The sequence below is a fragment of the Passer domesticus genome, chromosome 32, assembly GCF_036417665.1.
Source record: "Passer domesticus isolate bPasDom1 chromosome 32, bPasDom1.hap1, whole genome shotgun sequence".
Classification (NCBI taxonomy): domain Eukaryota; kingdom Metazoa; phylum Chordata; class Aves; order Passeriformes; family Passeridae; genus Passer; species Passer domesticus.
The window spans coordinates 266042-288220 of NC_087505.1; the positions used below are offsets into that span (position 1 = coordinate 266042).

Consider the following 22179-nt stretch of genomic DNA (forward strand, 5'->3'; position numbering starts at 1 on the left):
CTGAACTGGGAATGTGTCACCTGAGCTGGGAATGCCTGACCTGAACTGGGAATGTGTGACCTGAGCTGGGAATGCCTGATTCCAACTGGGAATGCCTGACCCAAACTGGGAATGCCTGATTCCAACTGGGAATGCCTGATCCCAGCTGGGCCCCCACTCCCAGCCCTCCAGAAAGTGACGCTCAGAGCTGCTGCAGGAATCAGCCGTTTATTCCCATTTTCCATGCGATAAAAAGGAAGGAAAAGGAAAAGGAGGAGAAGGAGAATCCCCCACCCACCACCAGCACCCTGTGGCTCCAATCCCCGGGGGCCTGGAGCTGGAATTCTGCTGGAGTCGAGGCTAAAAAGGTGATTTTTTTTTTTCCCCAGCCTCAAGGACTTCCAGGCCCCAAAATCAGGAATTTCTTAAAGTTTAACGGCAGAAGCTGAGAGCAGCCCAGCCCTGTGCCTGGGGGGACCTGAAGTGACACCCCAGGGTGCAAAAGAGGACAGAGGGACCAAAGAACTCCAATTAGAGCAGAAAAAGTGATTAAATATGGAGAGACACACCCGGCAGGGAGGCAGGAACTCCCAATCCAGGGGGGATCTCGCTTCCTGCTGAGGATTCATTCCAGGGAAAAGCCCCCACACCCCACTGGACACCCCGGGATCCTTTTGAGTCCATCACTGCTGGGCCACCACATCCCGAGCTGGCAATGGGGGGCAGAAGTGACCCTCAAAAGGACCTGGAGAGGCTCCAGGGAGAGGCGGATTCCCCTCAGGATGTCTTGGATTCATCCCTGGGGCGGCTCGGGGCCTCCTGCGGGGGCTCCTGGCCCTGCTTGGTGCCACCTTCCCGAGACAGCTGGGAATTGCCGGGTTCCCGGGGGCTCCTCTTGCTGGGTTCCTCCTCCTCAGGAGCCTCCTGACCCTCCTGGATTCCCTCTCTGTGGGTCTCTCCGGGGTCTCTCCGCTCCGCATCCCGGCATTCCGGGGGGATGCAGCTCTTGGCCTCGCTGTCCTCGCGCTCTCTCCGCTGGCAGCCGGATCCGGGCTCCCGTGGGACCTTCTGGGGCTCCTCACCCTGGGGCTGATCCTGCTCCACCTCAGGGATCTCGGGGCGCCTCCGGATCTCCTTGGATTTCACCCGCTCGCCTTTCACAGCCTCCGGCTCAGCGGAATCCCGGAGGGCTCCATCCTTCACCTCTTTTCCAGGTCTTTCCCGGGGCTCATCCAGACCCTCGCGGTTTTCCTGGCGTTTGGATGTCGGTGCCTCGGGGTGGCCCCGGCGGTCGCTTGGTGGCCGTGGGGACACGGAGCAGGTCCGGACGCGCACGGGCTGGCCCTGCTGGCCGGGCTGGCGGCACACGATCTCGTAGGTGGCAGACTTGGGGTCCTCCAGGTTCTGGATCACGTGCACCAAGTAGGCGACGGTCTGAGGCTCCACGGGCTCGGGGAGCAGCCGGACCTCGGGCCGGACATCGGGGTCAGCAGGGCGGTACCGGACCCTCAGGTCACTGACGGGCACCTCCTGTCCTGGGGGGCAGAGATCGCCGGTGTCCACGTCCAGGGTCTGGTACCGGCACTGGCCCTGCTCCAGCTCCTCCTCATCTTCTTCCTCCAGGACCTCCAGCCTGATCTCATCACGTGCTTCCCTCTGGTCAGTGATGGTCACTTCTGCCTCCCTGTCCCGTGTCTGGCGGCTGCGGCGCTCAGAGATCTCCAGCTTCCGTTCACGGTTGATTCTCCTCTCCCTCGTGGCCTCTTCCCTCTCTCTGACCCGGGAGATTCTCCTCTCTGGTTCTGCTTCCTCCTCATCATCACAGGGACGTTCTCTCCGTCGCAGCTCCTCACTTCGTTCCCGGATCTCACGGCGCACTTTGACATCAGCTTCTGCTGCTGCCACTGAGATCTCTCTTATCCTGTCATACACATCTTGTTCCCTCCTGGCATCTATTTCAGCCTCACGAATGTCACGCTCTCGTCTGTCCTGTGTTTCTCTCCAGCCAATGACAGCCACTTCTTCCTCTCTTTCCCGTGTGCGGCGCTCAGAGCCCTCCAGCTCCCGTTGCCGATCGATTCTCCTCTCTCTCAGGGCCTCTTCCCTCTCTCTAACCCGGGAGATTCTCCTCTCTGGTTCTGCTTCCTCCTCCCGCTCACAGGGACGTTCTCTCCTTCTCAGCTCCTCACCTCGTTCCCGGATCTCTCGGCGCACTTTGATGTCGGCTTCCACTGCTTCCACTGAGATCTCTCTTCTCCTGTCATACACTTCTTGTTCCCTCCTGGCATCATCTTCAGCCTCACGAATGTCACGCTCTCGTCTGTCCCGTGTCTCTCTCCGACTGACTCTGGCCACTTCTTCCTCCCTTTCCCGTGTGCGGCGCTCAGAGCCCTCCAGCTCCAGCTCCCGTTGCCGATCGATTCTCCTCTCCCTTGCGGCCTCTTCCCTCTCTCTGACACGAGAAATTCTCCTCTCTGGTTCTGCTTCCTCCTCCCGCTCACAGGGACGTTCTCTCCTTCTCAGCTCCTCTCGTGGTTCCTGTTCCCGGATCTCACGGCGCACTTTGACATCAGCTTCTGCTGCTTCCACTGAGATCTCTCTCTCCCTCTCGTACCTCACTGGTTCTCTTTGTCTCTGGCCGTCATCTTCAATCTCCCGAATGTCACGGTCTCGTCTGTCCCGTGTCTCTCTCTGGCCAACGAGAGCCACTTCTTCCTCTCTTTCCCGTGTGCGGCTCTCAGAGCCCTCCAGCTCCAGCTCTCGTTGCCGATCGATTCTCCTCTCCCTGACGGCCTCTTCTCTAACCCGGGAGATTCTCCTCTCTGGTTCTGCTTCCTCCTCCCGCTCACAGGGACGTTCTCTCCTTCTCAGCTCCTCACCTCGTTCCCGGATCTCTCGGCGCACTTTGACGTCGGCTTCCGCTGCTTCCACTGAGATCTCTCTTATCCTGTCATACACTACTTGTTCTCTCCTGGCATCTATTTCAGCCTCACGAATGTCACGCTCTCGTCTGTCCCGTGTCTCTCTCCGGCCAATGACAGCCACTTCTTCCTCCCTTTCCCGTGTGCGGCGCTCAGACACCTCCAGCTCCCGTTGCCGATCGATTCTCCTCTCCCTGACGGCCTCTTCCCTCTCTCTGACCCGGGAGATTCTCCTCTCTGGTTCTGCTTCCTCCTCCCGCTCACGGGGACGTTCTCTCCTTCTCAGCTCCTCACCTCGTTCCCGGATCTCTCGGCGCACTTTGATGTCAGCTTCCGCTGCTGCCACTGAGGTCTCTCTCTCCCTCTCGTACCTCACTGGTTCTCTTTGTCTCCTGTCATCATCTTCAGCCTCACGAATGTCACGCTCTCGTCTCTCCCGTGTCTCTCTCCGGCCAACGAGAGCCACTTCTTCCCTTTCCCGTGTGCGGCACTCAGAGCCCTCCAGCTCCCGTTGTCGATCAATTCTCCTCTCCCTCATGGCCTCTTCCCTCTCTCTAACCCGGGAGATTCTTCTCTCTGGTTCTGCTTCCTCCTCATCATCACGGGGACGTTCTCTCCTTCTCAGCTCCTCACCTCGTTCCCGGATCTCTCGGCGCACTTTGATGTCGGCTTCTGCTGCTGCCACTGAGATCTCTCTTTCCCTCTCGTACCTCACTGGTTCTCTTTGTCTCCTGTCATCATCTTCATCCTCACGAATGTCTCGCTCTCGTCTGTCCCGTGTCTCTCTCTGGCCAACGAGAGCCACTTCTTCCCTTTCCCGTGTGCGACGCTCAGAGCCCTCCAGCTCCAGCTCCCGTTGCCGATTGATTCTCCTCTCCCTCACAACCTCTTCTCTAACCCGGGAAATTCTCCTCTCTGGTTCTGCTTCCTCCTCCCGCTCACGGGGACGTTCTCTCCTTCTCAGCTCCTCACCTCGTTCCCGGATCTCTCGGCGCACTTTGACGTCGGCTTCTGCTGCTGCCAGTGAGATCTCTCTTCTCCTGTCATACACTTCATGTTCCCTCCTGGCATCATCTTCAGCCTCATGAATGTCGCGCTCTCGTCTCTCCCGTGTCTCTCTCCGGCCGACTCTGGTCACTTCTTCCCTTTCCCGTGTGCGGCGCTCAGACACCTCCAGCTCCCGTTGCCGATCGATTCTCCTCTCCCTCGCGGCCTCTTCCCTCTCTCTGACACGAGAAATTCTCCTCTCTGGTTCTGCTTCCTCCTCCTGCTCACGGGGACGTTCTCTCCTTCTCAGCTCCTCTCGTGGTTCCTGTTCCTGGATCTCACGGCGCACTTTGACATCAGCTTCTGCTGCTTCCACTGAGGTCTCTCTCTCCCTCTCGTACCTCACTGGTTCTCTTTGTCTCCTGTCATCATCTTCAGCCTCACGAATGTCACGCTCTCGTCTGTCCCGTGTCTCTCTCTGGCCAATGACAGCCACTTCTTCCTCCCTTTCCCGTGTGCGGCGCTCAGACACCTCCAGCTCCCGTTGCCGATCGATTCTCCTCTCCCTGATGGCCTCTTCTCTAACCCGGGAGATTCTCCTCTCTGGTTCTGCTTCCTCCTCATCCGCACAGGGACGTTCTCTCCGTCTCAGCTCCTCACCTCGTTCCCGGATCTCTCGGCGCACTTTGACATCGGCTTCTGCTGCTGCCACTGAGATCTCTCTCCCCCTTTCAAACCTCACTGATTCTCGCTCTCTGCTTCCATCATCATGAATCTCACGAATGTCAATGTCGTGCTCTCGTCTCTCCCGTGTCTCTCCCTGGCTGACTCTGGCCACTTCTTCTTCCCTTTCCCGTGTCCGGCGCCCAGACACCTCCAGTTCTCGTTCTTGGTTGATTCTCCTCTCCCTCAGGGGCTCTTCCCTGTCTCTTCTGGGGCAAATTCTTCGGTCTTCTCCACCCTCACGGGGACATTCCCTCCTTCTCAGCTCCTCACCTCGTTCCCGGATCTCACGGCGCACTTTGATGTCGGCTTCTGCTTCTGCTACTGAGATCTCTCTCTCCCTCTTGTATCTCTCTGACTCTCTTTGTCTTCTTGCATCAGCTTTAATTTCACGAATCTCATGAATTTCCTGCCTCTCCTGTGTGTCTCTCCGGCCGATTGTGGCCACTTCATCCTCCCTGTCCCGCGTCCGGCGCTCAGACACCTCCAGCTCTTGTTCACGGTTGATTCTCCTCTCCCTAACAGCCTCTTCCCTCTCTCTAACCCGGGAAATTCTCCTCTGTGGTTCTGCTTCCTCCTCATCCTCACAGGGATGCTCTCTCCTTCTCAGTTCCTCACCTCGTTCCCGGATCTCACGGCGCACTTTGACATCGGCTTCTGCTGCTGCCACTGAGATCTCTCTCTCCCTTTCGTACCTCACTGTTTCTCTCTGTCTCCTTCCATCATTTTCAATCTCACGAACGTCACGCTCTCGTCTCTCCCGTGTGCGCAGCTCTGACACGTCCACCTCCAGTTCCCGTTCCTGATCCACCCTCCTCTCTCTCATTCTCCCTTTTCTTCTGGGGTCATCTCTTTCTTCCCTCTCCTGCTCCTCCCGGATCTCCCTTTCTCTTTCCACAGATTCCAGCTCTCGTTCCTGCTTTGTTCTCCGTCCGTAGCCACGTTCCTCGGGCTCTGCTCTCCCACATTCCCCGAGGTCGATCTCTAACGGTTCCTCCAGGTATGACTGGTGTGGCCGCCTGGACTCCGGACATTCCAGCTCAGCCGCCCGGCAGCTTCTCCCTTCCAGCTCTCTTTGTTCCAGCTCACGCCGGCGGTGACGGCTCCTCTCTTCCCGGAGCAATTCGGGTTCCCGTGGCCGATTGTCACCTTCTCCATCTGCTCCTCGTGGCCGCTGGGTTCTTTCATCACGCCCTGGCTCCTGGCGGCTCCACCGGTCCGGCCGTGGTTGGGGTTCTCGGCGTTGCCTGCCCGTCCTCACGTCTGCCAGCTCTTCCTCCCGGAGCCCCTCCCGGTCTCTCCTGTCTCCCTCCTGTCTGTCTGGCTCCGGGGGCTGCCGCCTTCTCCGGCTCTCCCGCTGCTCGCGCGGCTCCTGGCTCCGTTCCCGGTATTCCCGAGGGATCGGCTCCCCGCGTGGTTCCACATCCTTCCTGCTCCGCGTGCCACGTTCCTGCTGATCCCTCCTTGTTTCCTCTGAGATTTCCACCTCCCCAACCCTGAGGTCTCCTTGCAGCTCAGCTTCACGATTCCTCTCCCAGGTTTGTTCCTCCTCCTGGAGCTGCCGGCGGCTCCCTCTGCTCCTGAATTCTGGCTCCCGGAGGGATTTTCCTCCGGTTGGGAGCTTTGTCCTCTGCACCAGGAACGGGGCCCTTGGCTGGAACCAGAAGCAGCACTTGGCCACGCGGAACACCAGGAGAAGGAACTCGTTAAAGTCGATGTCCCCGTCCCCATCCCACTCCAGGAACTGCAGGATCTTCTCGATGGTCTGAGGGTCGTGTGGCTTCTGCAGGGAAAAAACATGGCAGGGAAAAAAGGGATTTTTGTCTTTCTGCTCCTTGTGGGAGAAATGCAAAAATGGGAAGAGCCGCAGAAATTCTCCTTCCATCTTTCATAATGTCACTTTTAGGGCTCAGCACCAGCTGTGGGAATTCATTTCCCAAAATTCCCCCTGCATCCCCCTTTCCTCCAGGCTGAGCCCCCCCAGCTCCCTCAGGGTTCTCCATTCCCTTCCCCAGCACAAAGGAACCCAGCCTTTGGTGGAACCCTCCCCGTTCCCTTTCCAGAGGAGATTTTGCCGTTCCCACATCCCAGCCCTTCCCCGCAGCGCTCACCACCAGGGAATCTGCAAATTCCCTCTGGATGAGCTCCCTCATCCTCCTGCGGCTGAGCCCGGAGCCGTCCCCATCTCCCCGGGCGTGCTGCTGGAAGACGCCGACGATGGTGGCGATGCTGTCCAAGAACGGGGACATCCTGCAGATCCGAGCGAGCCTGCAAGGGACAGGAGCAGACCTGGGGCTGGGGGATCCTCTTGGGAAGAGGAAGGAGAATTCCTGACTCTGCATTCCCTGCTGGGAACACATTCCAGGGTTTTAGTGGGATGGGGAGTGGCCTCTGGCTTCGCCACTGACGCGTTTGGGTGACGTTGGAGCGGGAATGGTGACGGGGATGCGGTGATGGGCAGGGACCCGGTGGTGCTGACTCAAGCGGTGCCCCCAGATCCTGCCCTGTGGGGTTATCCCATGGAATATTTCCTTGGAATAAACCCTAAATAGAACCGGTCCAACCCCTCTGCTGTCCAGGGAGGTCTCTAAGGTCTCCACGGAACTTCTCCTCTCCAGGTGAACCCCTCCAGCTCTCCCAACCTTCCCCCAGCCCTTGGAGCATCTCCATGGCCTCATTCCAGGACCTCTTGGTGTTTCCAAGATCTATCCCCATGATCCCGGTGAGAGGAGCTTTAACCCAACCCAAGACAAGATCTGGGGCAGAGACCTCAAAAGCTGCGTCTGGAAACCTCCAAAGCTTCCTCCTTCCCTCCTTCCTCCCTTGTGGGATCCCCAAGCCTCCTATCGGGAACCTCCGTGCCCGATCTGATCCCAGGGAGCTGTGCCGTGCCCGATTCCCGCCTCCGGAACGTGCCCGGGCACACGAGCACTCCCTGCCCCATGGAAACGCCGGAATTTCCATGGAGAAGGGGCCACTGCTCCAGCTGGGAGCTGACCCCACACCCAAAGAAGTCCCCGAACTTCTCCCATATTCCCTTCCCTCAAGGACAACCCAACCCAACAATTCCAACAAGGAGAAACCCCTTGACATTCCCAAAAAACGCCGGGAACGACTCTCCTGTCCACCATGAATCCCGGAGAAACACCAAAATTCCCAACAAAGGGAATATTCCCGGCAAAGGGAACATTCCCGAGGGAGCCACTCACCCAAGTCACCGGCGGGATCGAGTGGGATTCCTGGGAAGCCGTGCGGAGCGAGGAGAGGACGGGGCTGCTTTTATAGGGTCCCCGTTGGGGTTGGAGAGGAGCCACCCTTCGTGGACGTTGTCCTGATTCATCCTGGGCCAAGCCCAGTCCCAAACGGGTTATTTGACTTTATCAACCCTTCCCTATCATTTTCGCCCCGAAATAGCAGCGGCTCTTCAGGCCGGTTCCGCCTAATCCTGGAAAATCCTGGCTGTAAAATCCTTTTATGGTCGTGTTTCGGATTTTTTGGGGAAATCTGGAAGGGCTCCAGAGCGTAAACGGAGGAGGGTGGATTTTAGTGTAAATATTTGTGTTATGGGTGGGAGTTTATGTCTTTAACGCCTGCAAAACCACATGAAAATAGGAATTAATATTTAAATTAAATTAATTAAATTAATTAAATTAATTAAATTAAATTAAAAGAAAATTTAAGTGCTGATGGCAGCAGAGCTCAGGATGAGCAGATGAGGGACAATCAAGATCTTTATGACCTACGCAATTGGTCTCACAATTCCAGAGGGGATTTTTGTCTCTTTTTTGTGCATTTCCTTTGGAATTTCAAGCCTGAGGTCACAGGGATTTGGATCAGGAAAAGGGAAGAAGATTTCAGCCCTAAAATCTGGGTGAGATGCCCCAAATCCTCTTGATTTTGGCTCGTGGGACACCCCTGTAGAGTTTTATTCTTATTTTTACTTCTCATTAATGAGTATTTGGCCATATTATACAATATAAAAAATAAACCAACCACAGCCATTTAAAAAAGATTAAATGATTTTTTAAACGGATTTTTGAACAAGGAAATTGTAATCAATTGATGACTTTTCATTGAGAAAAATAATGATAAAACTTATAATATTAACTGGACTATTTTAATTTCAGCTTGCTAGAATTTAATTAAAACTAAAAGTAGAAACCTCTGCTGAGAGGTCGATTAATGCTGAATTTCCTCTGGCTGCCCTCGGGCCGCAATTACCTCACAATCTCCTTATTTTTTAATTTAATCTTTGAACGGCAAATTAATTAACTCTTCCTTTATTCCCCAGGAACTCTCCCGGCACTTGGAGGAAATCTGGAAAATTCCAGAGCCTGGGTTTGGGGTTTGGAGGGGGGATGAGGTGACGGGGACATCACGGGGGCCACCTCAGAGCAGGAACTCGTCCCGCAGCCTCGCCCGTGGCTCACCCTGGGTGTAGGAGCCCAATTAATTAACGCTGGCTAATTAATAACCTCGGGGACACTCAGCCCAGGGATTTGTCCCCAACGTTCATTTTTGGGCTTTTTTTTTTCCTGGATTAAATTACCCTGGTGCAAATTAGGCCCCGCCTGGGCGATAATGACACCCTTGGGACGCTGTAATTTTGGGGTGGATTTTGGGGTGATTATGCAAATGAGGGGGGGTTTAGTGGCCTGTAACTGTCTGGAATCCCCACCCCAGGGGCTGGGGCCGCGCGGGAGCCTCGGGAATCCGCCTTGGAAAAGGTCCCTGGCCTTGGGAGCGCTTTCCTGGGATTTGGTGACATTCCCAGGATGAGGCAACGAGGCTCCATGCACGTCCTGGCAGTGCTGAACCCCCTTTTCCTGCTGGGTTTTCCCCAAAAATGCTTCTCCTGACCCACCATGGGCAGAATCCACCCCGTTCCTTGGGCTGGATCCGAAGGATTTGGGCAGGAGGGTCAGGAAGGGGATTCTCCCCCTCTGCTCGGCTCCAGTGTGATCCCACTGGGAATTCTGTGCCGGGTTCTGGTGTCCCCAACAAAAAAGGGACCTGGAATTGTTGGAGCGAGTCCAGAGGAGGCCATGAAGTGGATCCAGGCTGGGAATGTTGGGAATGTTGAGCCTGTGGAGACCCCAGAGCCCCTCCAGGATCTGCAGGGAAGCCGGAGAGGGATTTTTCCTCAGGAATTGCAGGGACAGGACACAGGGAATGGGGTCATGGGGACAGGAGGGGAATTTGGGTGGTATTTTGGGAAGGAATTGTTCCCTATGAGGGTCCCAGGTGATTCCATGGATTTCCCATCCCCGGAAGTGTTCAAGGCCAGGTTGGAACAACCTGGGATAGGGAAGGTCCCTGCCCATGGAACTGGGGTGGGATTTTTTGGGATTTAAGGTTCCTTTCCACCCCAAACCATTCCAGAATTCCCTGGACCAGTTTGGATGGGATTTTAGGGATAAATCCTTCCCTGGCTCAGATATTCCATGAATTCCCCATCCCTGGAAGTGTCCAAGGCCAGGCTGGACCCACCTGGGACTGTGGAATTTGTCCCACCTGGGTTCGGGGTGTCCTGGGACACTTTTCCAGCCAGGATGTGGACGAGCAGTGGGATGAGGTCAGCGGGGCTCATTCCGGGACTCCTCACCCCGCCGCTCATCCTGTTTGTCCCCGTCCCCGTCTGTCACCTGTCCCCAATCAGCGCCATCGGGGCCCGGCCGAGGTCCCCACACCTCGTCTGAGGTCGGTGACACGCAGGGCACGGAGCCCTCGGTGCCACCTCCGACGTCACCTCCGAGACGGCCCCGAATCCCACAGCGGCCTCAGCTCTGAATCAGAAATCCCAAACCAGAAACCACCCCCAGCCCACGGGGGTTTGGGGTTCCGAGCTCTCGGAATTCCCCGGATCGGGCCCAGAGTGTGGAATTTTGGGATGAGTTCTGGGGGATCTTAGCTGTGGACACGCCAGGGCAGGGTTGGGAATTCTGGATATCCCATCCAAACCAGCACAGGGAATCCATCTTTTATAGGATCAGGATTCCGGCCTGGGAATTCCAGGGGAGACTGAAACGCCCCTCACCCAATTCCTCCATCTTAATTTGCTTTTTTTCTCATTAATGAGGATTTTCTCTGGAATGAATTCCTGGCCTCTCCCATGGACACCCCCGGCAGGAATTGAGCAGGAATTGGGCAGGAACTGGGCAGGAACTGGGCAGGAAAGGCTATTTTGGTAAATTTGGTGATTTTGGATATTTTTACCCCACCAGGGTTGGGGTTCAGGCGGTGCCGGAGCCACGCCCGGGGCTCAGAACGGGTTTGGTGAGAGGGGTGGGGAGGGAGGGGAAACAAAAGGAGAGGAATGAGGATGTTGGGATGGGAACTGGGGCTGGTCCGGGGGGCTGGAGCGGGGCCAGGGCTGGGAACGGGGCTGGAGCAGCTGGAAAAGGGAACGGAGAACCCTGAGGGAGATGATCCCGGAGAAAAGGGGGATCCAGGGGGAATTTGGGATCTGCCGGGGGGATTTGGGGTCTGATCCCAGGGAATGGGACAGGATGAGAGGGAACGGCCTCGAGCTGTGCCAGGGGAGGCTCAGGGTGGGAAATTGGGGGGAATTCCTGCTGGAAAAGGGAAAAGGCCTTGGAAGGGGCTCGGGGAGGGTTGGAGTGTCCACTCCTGGAGGTGTCCAAGGAATTCCTGGAGATTCCTCTGGATGACCAAGGGGGGATGGGACACAGCTTGGACTCGGTGATCCTGGAGCTCTTTCCCTGGGTGTTCCTGGATGATCCTGGAATTCTCCTGGATCCGGCAGCGAGCGGCGAAATCTTCTCCCACAGTGCCACCAAGTGGCTCCGGGAGCGGGACTGGGATCCCCTGGAATGTCCCCCGCGCGGATTTGGGATGGGGACGCGCGGGGAAACTGAGGCACGCGGAGGGAAAAGGGCTGGAACTCCTCGCGCTGCTCCCACTGCCGGGCTGGGAGCCACTGGGAGGACTGGGAGTCCCCTAAACGGCTCAGGAAGGTCGATTTTATATATTTTTATATTTTATATGTTTATATATTTTTATATTTTTATATTTTATATATATTGTTTTATTTTATTTTACTTTTTATTTCAATTATCATTGCAGCTTTTATCCCTCTTTTTGAAGGTTTTATCCATATTATTACAGCTTTTATCCATGTTTTTCCACCTTTTTTCCACGTTATCCCCTTCCAAGCATTCCTTTGCCGTTTCTCCCCATTTCTTTCCCTCCTCCCCTACTGAGAGCTGTGGGGAATTCGCCCCAAATTCCAGCCTTTTTTCCCTCTTTTTGCCTCGTCCCCAAGCAGATTCCTAAACCTTCCCATTCCACAGGGATTTCCATCGCCACATCTGCATGATTAAATAATTGGAATCAAATCCTTCCTTTCCCCCGAGCTCTTCCCGCTGTCCCTAATCCCTGGTGACGTTAAGAAGTGTCAGAAATTCCCCTAATCCTGCTTTTTTCCCCATGTTAATGAGGATATTTTGATTGTTCCTGCCGGGATAATTGGATTCCAGAGCTCCCCTTGAATTCTCCGGATTTGAATAATCCCACAATTCAAATCAGGGATTCATATCCCAGATCCTTCCTTTGCTTTGAGACACTTTTAATAAATCCAACAATCATTAATAATAATTAAGGAGGAATTAATTAAACCCTTTCTGTGCCTTCCGAGCCCCAAACTCACAAATATCTTGGATTTTCCTGTTTCCTTTCCCGATCCTCCTGCTGAGGGTGGGATTTTTCTGTGATCCCTTTTGCTCATTTTCCCATTCCTTGGCATGTTTTAATCCCATTTTTTGGGATCTTTTCACCCAATTCCTCAGGATGTTTTAATCTAATTTTCCAGGATATTTTCATCCCATTCCTTGGGATGTTTTAATCTATTTTTCAAGATGTTTTTACCCAATTCCTCAGGATGCTTTCACCCAATACCCCAGCTGGAATTCCTTCCATCTTCATCCCGGATTTCCCAAAAATTAAGGACTCCACTCTCTTGCTTTTAAATCCTGATGATTCTTTTTTAATTTGGACGCAGATGTATCACAGCGGTTCAGAAAAAGCTGGAATCTCTCCCAATTCCATGAAAATCGGGATGGCCCTGGATGAAGCTGCTGGGGCAGGAGGAGGGAGCAGCTCTGCCCTGCTGGACCCCGGGGCCGCTGGAATCCAGACCAGACCAGTTCTCCCAGTGGCCTGCCCGGGTTTCCAGTGGCATTTCTGGCTGGCGACGCCGGGACGGGAGCTGGGACGGGCTCTGGCACTTCCCAAGTATTCCCAGGAGTTCCTTCTCCATTCCTTCTGGATTTTTGGAGCTCCCAAGTGAAGCCTCCAGGCAAAATCCACCTCCCCTGGGGGTTCTGAGGGGTTCTGAGCCTTTGGCAAACTGGGAGCTGCTGGTTTAACTGGAATTCTCCGTGCCTGGAAGAGCCTCTGGGGTGGGGACTCATCCCAGGAAAACGTGGGTTGCAGGCTGGATTCCAGCTCCCCAAAATAAATTCGGGAGCAGCCCCAGCCCTGGGGTGCTGCTGGTGGTCCCCAAACTCAGATCCAGCCCAGAATTCCCTCAAAAAATTCTCATCCGTGGGGAAGGAGCAACTCGAGTTTTATTTCCGAGGAAAATTTGCTTTCCTCAATATTCCCACAATTTCAATGGGGAAAACCAATAAGAAGGAGGATTAAAAATGCAAAGGCAAAACCACGAATGAATTAAGGTGGACTCTGAACCTCCTCGTTCGTCAGTGGGAAGCGAAAAGGCGGCGGGTGACGAAACAGGACCCCGGCTGCAATTCCCACTTGGATCATTTTCCCATTATTTATTGCGCTTTTTGTTGGGCAATCAAACTGACACAGTAATTAAGAGATGATTGAAAAGCAGCTTTTTTTTTTTTTTTTTAATCTCACATGAAGCAATTTCCTCTCTTTTTTGTAACTCGTGAGAAGCTCAGACTCACCCGAGCCAGGCAGGGACCCCCTTCCTTCATCCCACTGATCCCAATCCTATTTCTTGCCCCGGAACCAGCTCTGGCAGCGGGAAAGGCAGCGCTCCACGATAGTGGAAGTGCAGGAGTTGAGGCGGAAAGGGCTCCGTGGGGACGTTTGGGATTTGCTGTCCTTGGCGTCTCCGGCGTCCCCAAGTCCCTGGGATTGGGATGCACAGGGATCCGTGGAAATCTCGCTTTGGGATGCACAAGGATCCGTGGAAATCCCGCTGTGGGATGTGCAGGGATCCTCCAGGATTGTGCCCTGGGCCTGGCACGGTTCGTCCGTGCCCAAATCCAGCACCTCGAGCGTGCAGGGCTCCACGACGGGGAGCTCCTGGCGGAGATTTTCCAGGTCGTCCAGGCAGGTCCCGGCAGTTTTGGGGACTCCGAGCTCCCCCTGGGGCAGCGGGAAGGTCCCGGCGGCGTCAGGGGGACACAGCTCCACGGTCAGGATGGATTTCTGCAGCGGGAACTTCATCACGCACATCCCGGGGGTCTCGAAGGTGAAGGGCTCCTCTGCCGAGCTCGGGATTTTCACGGGATCCGCGCAGGGCCCGGAGTCCGCGGGGAGGGATGGGGAGGTGACCCCGAGGGGGACCTGAGGGGGGTCACAGGGACAGGAGGGACAAACGTCCTGGCACGGGCAGGGATCCACCTGGGAATTCTGCTCCGGGGCCACCACGGCGCAGGGATGGCTCTGGGCAGCCTCTTCCGGGCAGGAACAGGGCGGGCACTGGGAATTCATCTCCCTGCGATGGAGAGCTGCAAGGAAAAGGAACAATTTCACACCTGATCCCACGAAAAATCAGGGGAAAATTCCTCTTTTTTTCTGCTTTTCTCTTCAAACTCCCAAAATCAGCTTTTCTCATTGAAATCTGCTCTCAGCCAACAATTTGCCAGCATTCTTTTTGGGATAACAATGGATTTGATTCACGTTTTCAGGTTTATAAATTTCAAGTGACTCCCTTCCCTTCTCCAGTTGTTTTTCCCTTTTCCAGTTGTTTGGAATGGATCCTGGATGACCTGGCAGGATGGGGTTTAATCCCACTAAACCCAGTGCTGGAACAACAGGAATTTTCCAGAACATCCCTGGGAATTCCGGAATTACAGCCAAGCCAGCGCGGGGAAAGGATTTAACCCTCTGAAACCTTTATCCCCGAGGAAACTGAGCACCATAAATCCCCATTTCTCAGCTTTCCAGGGAATCTATTCTGGAAAATGACCACCGGGATCTGCAGGATCTCAAGGAGACTCACCGGGTCGGGATCAGCAGGGCAGAGGTGGCTGCGTTATCCCGGGATGTTCCTGGTGTGTTCCCGGGCCTCCGGAGCCGCGGAGCTCCAGGCACCCAGAGCTCCTCACGGCCTCGCTCCGCCTCTGCCCCGCCAGGGATGATTTGCCTAATTATTTTTAATGGAAAACGCCTATTTCCGTGGCTGGAGCCGGACCTGGAGCTCGGGAATTCACGTGGCCCTGCAGACGCCAGGGAGGAATTTGAGAAATGAGTGGATTCCCGGCCAGCCCTCCAATAATCACCTGGTGAGGGCAGGTTTTTGGGATGCTCCAGCATCCTCCAGCCCAACACCTCGTGAGGTCCATTAGAGACAGGATGGGATGTGGGATTTGGGGGATTCTTTTATTTTTAGCCACGTGTGACCTTTTTCTGCCTTGTTTTTCCACGGAGCTGCTGGAAACTCTTCGCTCACTGCTCGTCTCGTGATGTTTTCTGTCTGCTCCCGAAGTTCTGACTCAAATCCTGTCTCCGTTGTCGTGACGGTGGCGTTGTCCTCGTGCGGGACGAGCAGGCAGGTGACCGGAGGAGTGACCACCACCCTTTTCCCTTCATTTTACCCCAAACCCGCTGAATTCCACCCAGCTGGAAATCCATAAACCCAAAAAAACATGAATCAAATCTGTTCCCTTCCCCTCAAAGAAAACTTTGGAAAATCATTGGAATTGTTCAGCTGAGAACAGATTTGAGCAGGAAAAGCTCCTTTTGGGGAGTTGGAACAGAAAAACCAAAAAAAGGAGAATATTTTTCCTGCAGCCAGCAGCAAACTCCCAACCCTAGGGGTCACAAATCCCAGATTTATTTATTTCCAGGAAATAACAAAAAAAAAAAAAAACCCAGATTGGACATCTAAACTGGGAGAAGAGGCAAAACCCCCCCTTGGTCTCCTGGTGGAAAACGGCCTCGCCTCTGGTGCGAGTCACTCCTGTCCCTGGCTGTGTCACTGGGTGACTTCGGGAGGAATTCCAGAGCCTTTGATGTCTCAGGGGAACTGGTTGGGTCTCTCTTCCTTCTTTTCCAGGCAGGGACAACTTTTCCGTGGGGAGAAAGCAGCGGCTCCCCGAGCTGTGATGGCTGCGTGAAGTTTGTCACCTTCTTGGGCTGGGTGTGACCTCCTAGCACCAAAAACGGGCACAAAAATTGGCCCAAAGGCCACTGAGATCAGAGAGTTCATCCCTCATTGCCCTGGGTGTCACCTGGTGGAGCTGGGGCACGCGGGAGAGGTCCTGGAAGATCCTGGAGATCCTGGAAATGTGAAGATTTCCCTGGAGGCAAAGGCCAAAATTCCAACAAATCAAAGAAATCAAATATGTATTAAAAAGAAAATCAAAGAATTGCGACAAAAATGACCAGTGGGACCAGGGCAGGGATTGTCCCCTGGGGTGGGCACTGGGGAGGGGAATCTCCAGTGCTGTGTCCAGTTCTGGACAATCATGGAAAGAGGGATGTGAACGGGGCTGGAGCCTGTCCAGGGATGGGAATGGAGCTGGAAAATCCTGAGGGGGCTCAGCCTGGAGAAAAGGGGGGTCCAGGGGGAATTTGGGATCTGCCAGGGGGATTTGGGATCTGATCCCAGGGAATGGGAACAGGACAAGAGGGAACGGCCTCGAGCTGTGCCAGGGGAGGCTCAGGATGGATATTTGGGAAAATTCCTCCTGGAAAAGAGAAAAGGCCTTGGAAGGGGCTCAGGGGGGGTTGGATCCCCACCCCTGGAGGTGTCCAGGGAATTCCTGGACCACATCTGGAGCTGTGTCTGGCTTGGCTCCCACAGCCCAAGACCAACCAAGGCCACCCAGATGTTCCAGGGACCTCGAGGAAAAGGTGGATTGGGAGACGCTGAAGGATTTGCCCACCCTGGAAAGGACTTGGTGATAATCCTGAGGCCTCTTTGAGCTGCCCAAAATATTCATGGAGAGGCTCTTCCAACTGAGGGATGGAGGGAAAACGGACCAGATTATCAGGAATAAAATTCCGAGCAGAAGGAATATTGTGAGAGAGCCAAGCCCCTTCCAGAGTCCCACCCCCCCTCCATTGCCCAAATGCACCAAAACAGCTTTTTTTTTCAGAGTTTAATCCTGAGGGGGATTGTTTCCAGGCTGCCTCATCCGCATTTCCCAGTCCGTAGGAAATACGTGGATGGGGAATTCCTCGCAGTCATAAGAGTCTCATGTCCCACCTCGGCGACATTAAAAATTATAACGTCGAGCGAAGTAATTGAAGGATTGGAGCAGAGCAGGTCTGGATTATTAAATATTTGATTTCCATACCCCTGAGGTGTCTCACTTCCGGAGCCACGGACACCAAAATCCTATAAAAGGATTCTTATTGTCCTGTTCCTCAAGCCATTTTTGGTTTCATTTGGTGCTCGCTGGTGGAGAATTGGGTAAGTCCAGCTCGGTTTCCTGGGAAGTCACCTCGTGGTTGGGATTTGTTTTTTTTTTCATTTTGGAGCTGTGCAGAAGCAAATTAAAAGACTTAAAAGTGTTTCTGCTTGGGGATATTGGGGTTGGGATTCCCCCAGATTTTAATTCCATCTTCTCGGGGGTTTATTTGCTGCAGGTTGTGCTCTTTCTCCATCGAAGAGGACCAAATTCTCTCTCTGTCCTCTCTGGCTTTGCTGCGTGTTTCACCCAGGGAATTGTTGGGGTTGGGAGAGATCAAAAGGCCAGGCTGGGACTTCAAAGGGGAGGAGTGGGAGGGGTGATAAGGAGTGGAGACTCTCAGGCTGCCAGGCAAGGCCGTGCCTGGGAGGAAAAATCGGGGTGGGAAGAGCCAGGCAGATTTTGTGGGAAAAGCAGCCGCAGCAGAGCCTTTCCTTGGGGAGGTTTTCCCGCGTGGAGCCGCCACTGGTGTCCTCTGGATGAGGGCAGGATGATCTGAAGCTTTTTTGGGTGAAATCAGGGAAGGAATGGGAAAGATTCATCCCGAACCAAGGGGAGGTGTGGGCAGGTGGAAGCTTCAGGCCTCCCAGAAAAACTGAAGGAGCCCAAATAATTTTTGCTTCCTGTTTTGAGAGGAAGTTGCTTGAAAATAGCTACAAATTTGTCTAAAATGCTTTCATGTGGAGTCACTTCCTTGCCTCATGGCTGTTTTCCCAGTTCAGGATTCCATGGAAAAAGGATGATTTAATTCTGAGTATAGAACAGCCTGGAATGTTTTCATGCCTTTTAAATTTTACCTCTTTCCTACTTCCAGCCTCCCCCCCTTCCCCCCAAAAATGCGTCGTGCGACCGGCTGCCCACTGAGCCAGATCTGCATCCCCCCTCCCGCCGTCCTGGTGAGGAGCTTCCCGGTGAGATCCAGCCTGGATCCCTGCAGCACCGCCAGCACCTTCCAGTGCTTCCCTTCCCGCAGGAGCCCCTGCTGCTACCCCGGCACCACCACCTACGTCAGCCTGGGGAGCCTGGCCGCGGCCCAGGCCGCCGGCTGCGCCAAGCCCTGCGGCCTCGTGGCCACCACGTGTGTCCCCCTGTGCTGCCAGGGCGTGGCCGGGTGCACCACCACGTGCAGGAACCCCTGCTGCTGCTGCCGGGTGACCGAGAGCTGCACCAGGAGCCAGGACTGCTGCCAGGAGGTGGCCAAGTGCTCCACAGGCACGTGCCAGGATCTGTGCTGCCAGGAGGTCACCAAGTGTGTCACCACGTGTCAGGATCCGTGCTGCCAGGAGGTCACCAAGTGCACAACCACGTGTCAGGATCCCTGTTGCCAGGAGGTCACCAAGTGCACAACCACGTGTCAGGATCCGTGCTGCCAGGAGGTCACCAAGTGTGTCACCACGTGTCAGGATCCGTGCTGCCAGGACGTCACCAAGTGTGTTACCACATGCCAGGATCCCTGTTATAAGGAGGTCACTACATGCACCACCACGTGTGTGGATCCATGTTGTAAGGAGGTCACCAAGTGCACAACCACATGTCAGGATCCATGTTGTCAAGAGGTCACCAAGTGTGTCACCACGTGCCAAGATCCCTGCTGCCAGGAGGTGTCCAAGTGCACCACAACGTGCCAAGATCCGTGTTGCAAAGAAGTGACCAAGTGCACCACCACATGTGTGGATCCCTGCTGCCAGGAGGTCACCAAGTGTGTCACCACGTGCCAGGATCCCTGCTGTAAGGAAGTGACCAGGTGTGTCACAACATGTCAAGATCCCTGCTGCAAGAAGGTCACTACATGCACCACAACGTGCCAGGATCCCTGTTGCAAGGAGGTCACCACATGTGTCACCACGTGCCAGGATCCCTGCTACAAGGAAGCCACCAAGTGCAGAACCAGCTGTGTGGATCCATGCTGCCAGGAGGTCACCAAGTGTGTCACCACGTGCCAGGATCCGTGTTGCCAGGAGGTCACCAAGTGTGTCACCACGTGCCAGGATCCCTGCTACAAGGAGGTCACCAAGTGCAGAACCAGGTGTGTGGATCCATGCTGCCAGGAGGTCACCAAGTGTGTCACCACGTGCCAGGATCCGTGCTGCAAAGAGGTCACCAAGTGCAGAACCAGATGTGTGGATCCGTGTTGTCAAGAGGTCACCAAATGTGTCACCACGTGCCAGGATCCCTGCTGCAAGGAGGTCACCAAGTGCACCACCACGTGTGTTGACCCCTGCTGCCAGGAGGTCACCAAGTGCGTCACCACATGCCAGGATCCCTGTTGTAAGGAGGTCACTACATGCACCACCACGTGTGTGGATCCGTGTTGTAAGGAGGTCACCAAGTGCACAACCACATGCCAAGATCCGTGTTGCAAGGAAGTGACCACGTATGCCACGTGTGTGGATCCGTGTTGTCAGGAGATCTCCAAGTGTGTCACCAGGTGTGTGGACCCGTGTTGTCAGGAGGTCACCAGGTATGTCACCACGTGTGTGGACCCGTGTGGCAAGAAAGCCTCCAGGGGCCTCACGCCGTGTTACGATCCCTGCTGCAAGAAGGTGACCAAGTGGAGCAGCCCGTGGGTGATTCCGTGGTGCAAGAAAGGCGCCAAGTCCAGCACCAGATGTGGAGATCCCTGTTCCAAGAAGGGGAGCAAGGGCAGCTCCAGATGTGTGGATCCGTGCTACAAGAAGGTGCCCAAGTGCTCCACCCCGTGCCAAGATCCGTGCTGTATGACCAGGTGCGACCCCAGGTGTGTGGACCCGTGTTGTCAGGAGGTCACCAAGTGCAGAACCAGATGTGTTGATCCGTGTTGTCAGGAGGTCACCAAGTATGTCACCACGTGCCAGGATCCCTGCGGCAAGGAGGTCACCAAGTGTGTCACCACGTGTGTGGACCCGTGTTGTCAGGAGGTGTCCAAGTGCAGAACCAGATGTGTGGATCCTTGCTGTCAGGAGGTCTCCAAGTGCATCACATGCCAAGATCCCTGTGGCAAAGAGGTCATCAAGTGCAGAACCAGATGTGTGGATCCTTGCTGTCAGGAGGTCACCAAGTGCATCACAACATGCCAAGATCCCTGTGGCAAAGAGGTCATCAAGTGTAGAACCAGATGTGTGGATCCGTGTTGTCAGGAGGTCACCAAGTGTGTCACCACGTGCCAAGATCCCTGCTGCCAGGAGGTGACAAAGTGCAGAACCACGTGTGTCGATCCCTGCTGCCAGGAGGTCACCAAGTGCGTCACCACCTGCCAGGATCCCTGCTGTGCCACCAGATGTGCCACCAGATGTGTTGATCCCTGCTGCCAGGGAGTGACCACATGTGCCACCAGGTGTGTGGATCCGTGTTGCCAGGGGGTGGCCAGGTGCCAAGATCCCTGTTCCGTCACCAGATGTGCCACCAGGTGTGTGGACCCCTGCCGCCAGGGAGTGACCACCTGCACCACCACGTGCCAAAATCCCTGCTGCCAGGGAGTGACCACGTGCCAAAATCCCTGCCGCCAGGGGGTGACCACCTGCACCACCACCTGCCAAGACCCCTGCTGCCAGGGAGTGACCACCTGCACCACCACCTGCCAAGACCCCTGCTGCCAGGGAGTGACCACCTGCCAAGACCCCTGCTGCCAGAGAGTGACCACTTGCCAAGATTCCTGCTGCCAGGGAGTGACCACATGTGCCACCAGGTGTGTGGATCCGTGTTGCCAGGGGGTGGCCAGGTGCCAAGATCCCTGTTCCGTCACCAGATGTGCCACCAGGTGTGTGGACCCCTGCCGCCAGGGAGTGACCACCTGCACCACCACCTGCCAAAACCCCTGCTGCCAGGGAGTGACCACCTGCACCACCACGTGCCAAGACCCCTGCTGCCAGGGAGTGACCACCTGCCAAGATTCCTGCTGCCAGGGAGTGACCACCTGCACCACCACCTGCCAAGACCCCTGCTGCCAGGGAGTGACCACCTGCCAAGATTCCTGCTGCCAAAATGTCACCACCTGCCAAAACCCCTGCTGCCAGGGAGTGACCACCTGCACCACCATGTGCCAAAACCCCTGCTGCCAGGGAGTGACCACCTGCCAAGACCCCTGCTGCCAGGGAGTGACCACCTGCACCACCACCTGTCAAAACCCCTGCTGCCAAAATGTCACCACGTGCCAAAACCCCTGCTGCCAGGGAGTGACCACCTGCCAAGATTCCTGCTGCCAGGGAGTGACCACCTGCCAAGACCCCTGCTGCCAGGGAGTGACCACCTGCCAAGACCCCTGCCGCCAGGGAGTGACCACCTGCACCACCACGTGCCAAGACCCCTGCCGCCAGGGAGTGACCACCTGCACCACCACGTGCCAAGATTCCTGCTGCCAGGGAGTGACCACCTGCCCCACCACGTGCCAAAACCCCTGCTGCCAGGGAGTGACCACCTGCACCACCACGTGCCCAGCCCCGTGCTGTGTCCCCAGCTGTCCCCCTCCGTGTGCGGATCCCTGCTGTGCCAGCCCGCAGTGCCGTGGAGGTGTCCAGGTTGTCACCAGGTGCGCCGACTCCTGTCCCACCACCTGTGTCACCCAGACCTGCCCCGTGTGCGGCCAGCGCTGCTCCGTCTCGGGCTGCCCGAAATTCCGGGCTCGCTGAGGGGCTCTGGGGTGGGATCCGAAGGAGACCCCGCTCCCTGTGGAATCTCCAGAGTAAGAGTAAATTTTCCTCGCATTTTCCGCCGTTCCTGCTGTTTTTCCCCTCAAGAAAGCGCCATTCCTCACGGGATGTCACCGAGCGATTTTGTGCCCCCGGGATTGTTCCCCGGGAGAAAGAATCTGCAGTTCCCCCTCGCACTGGGAGTGCGATGGAGGAATTCCCCTCTCTGTTCTTCCTGATCTTTTTCCTTTCCGTGTTCTGAAGCAATAAAAGAAACGATCTTGGCATCGGCCTCCCGCATTTCCTTCACTTCCTCTTAACTCCTTT

General features: G+C 55.4%; 2 protein-coding genes across 2 annotated transcripts; one reads left to right on the forward strand and one right to left on the reverse strand.

Annotated features, from left to right (window-relative positions):
* Window positions 1-756: 756 nt before the first annotated feature.
* Window positions 757-6859, reverse strand: LOC135288041 (trichohyalin-like). The gene is made up of 2 exons (XM_064401327.1): window positions 6722-6859; window positions 757-6393 (listed from the first exon to the last, which is right to left on the reverse strand). The coding sequence occupies exons 1-2, from the start codon at window positions 6857-6859 to the stop codon at window positions 757-759; spliced, it is 5775 nt and encodes a 1924-aa protein (XP_064257397.1).
* Window positions 6860-18084: 11225 nt separating this feature from the next.
* Window positions 18085-21852, forward strand: LOC135288043 (keratin-associated protein 16-1-like). The gene is made up of 3 exons (XM_064401328.1): window positions 18085-20190; window positions 20278-20678; window positions 21717-21852. Exons 1-3 carry the CDS (start codon window positions 18085-18087, stop codon window positions 21850-21852), a joined length of 2643 nt encoding a protein of 880 aa, XP_064257398.1.
* The last annotated feature ends 327 nt before the right edge of the window (window positions 21853-22179 follow it).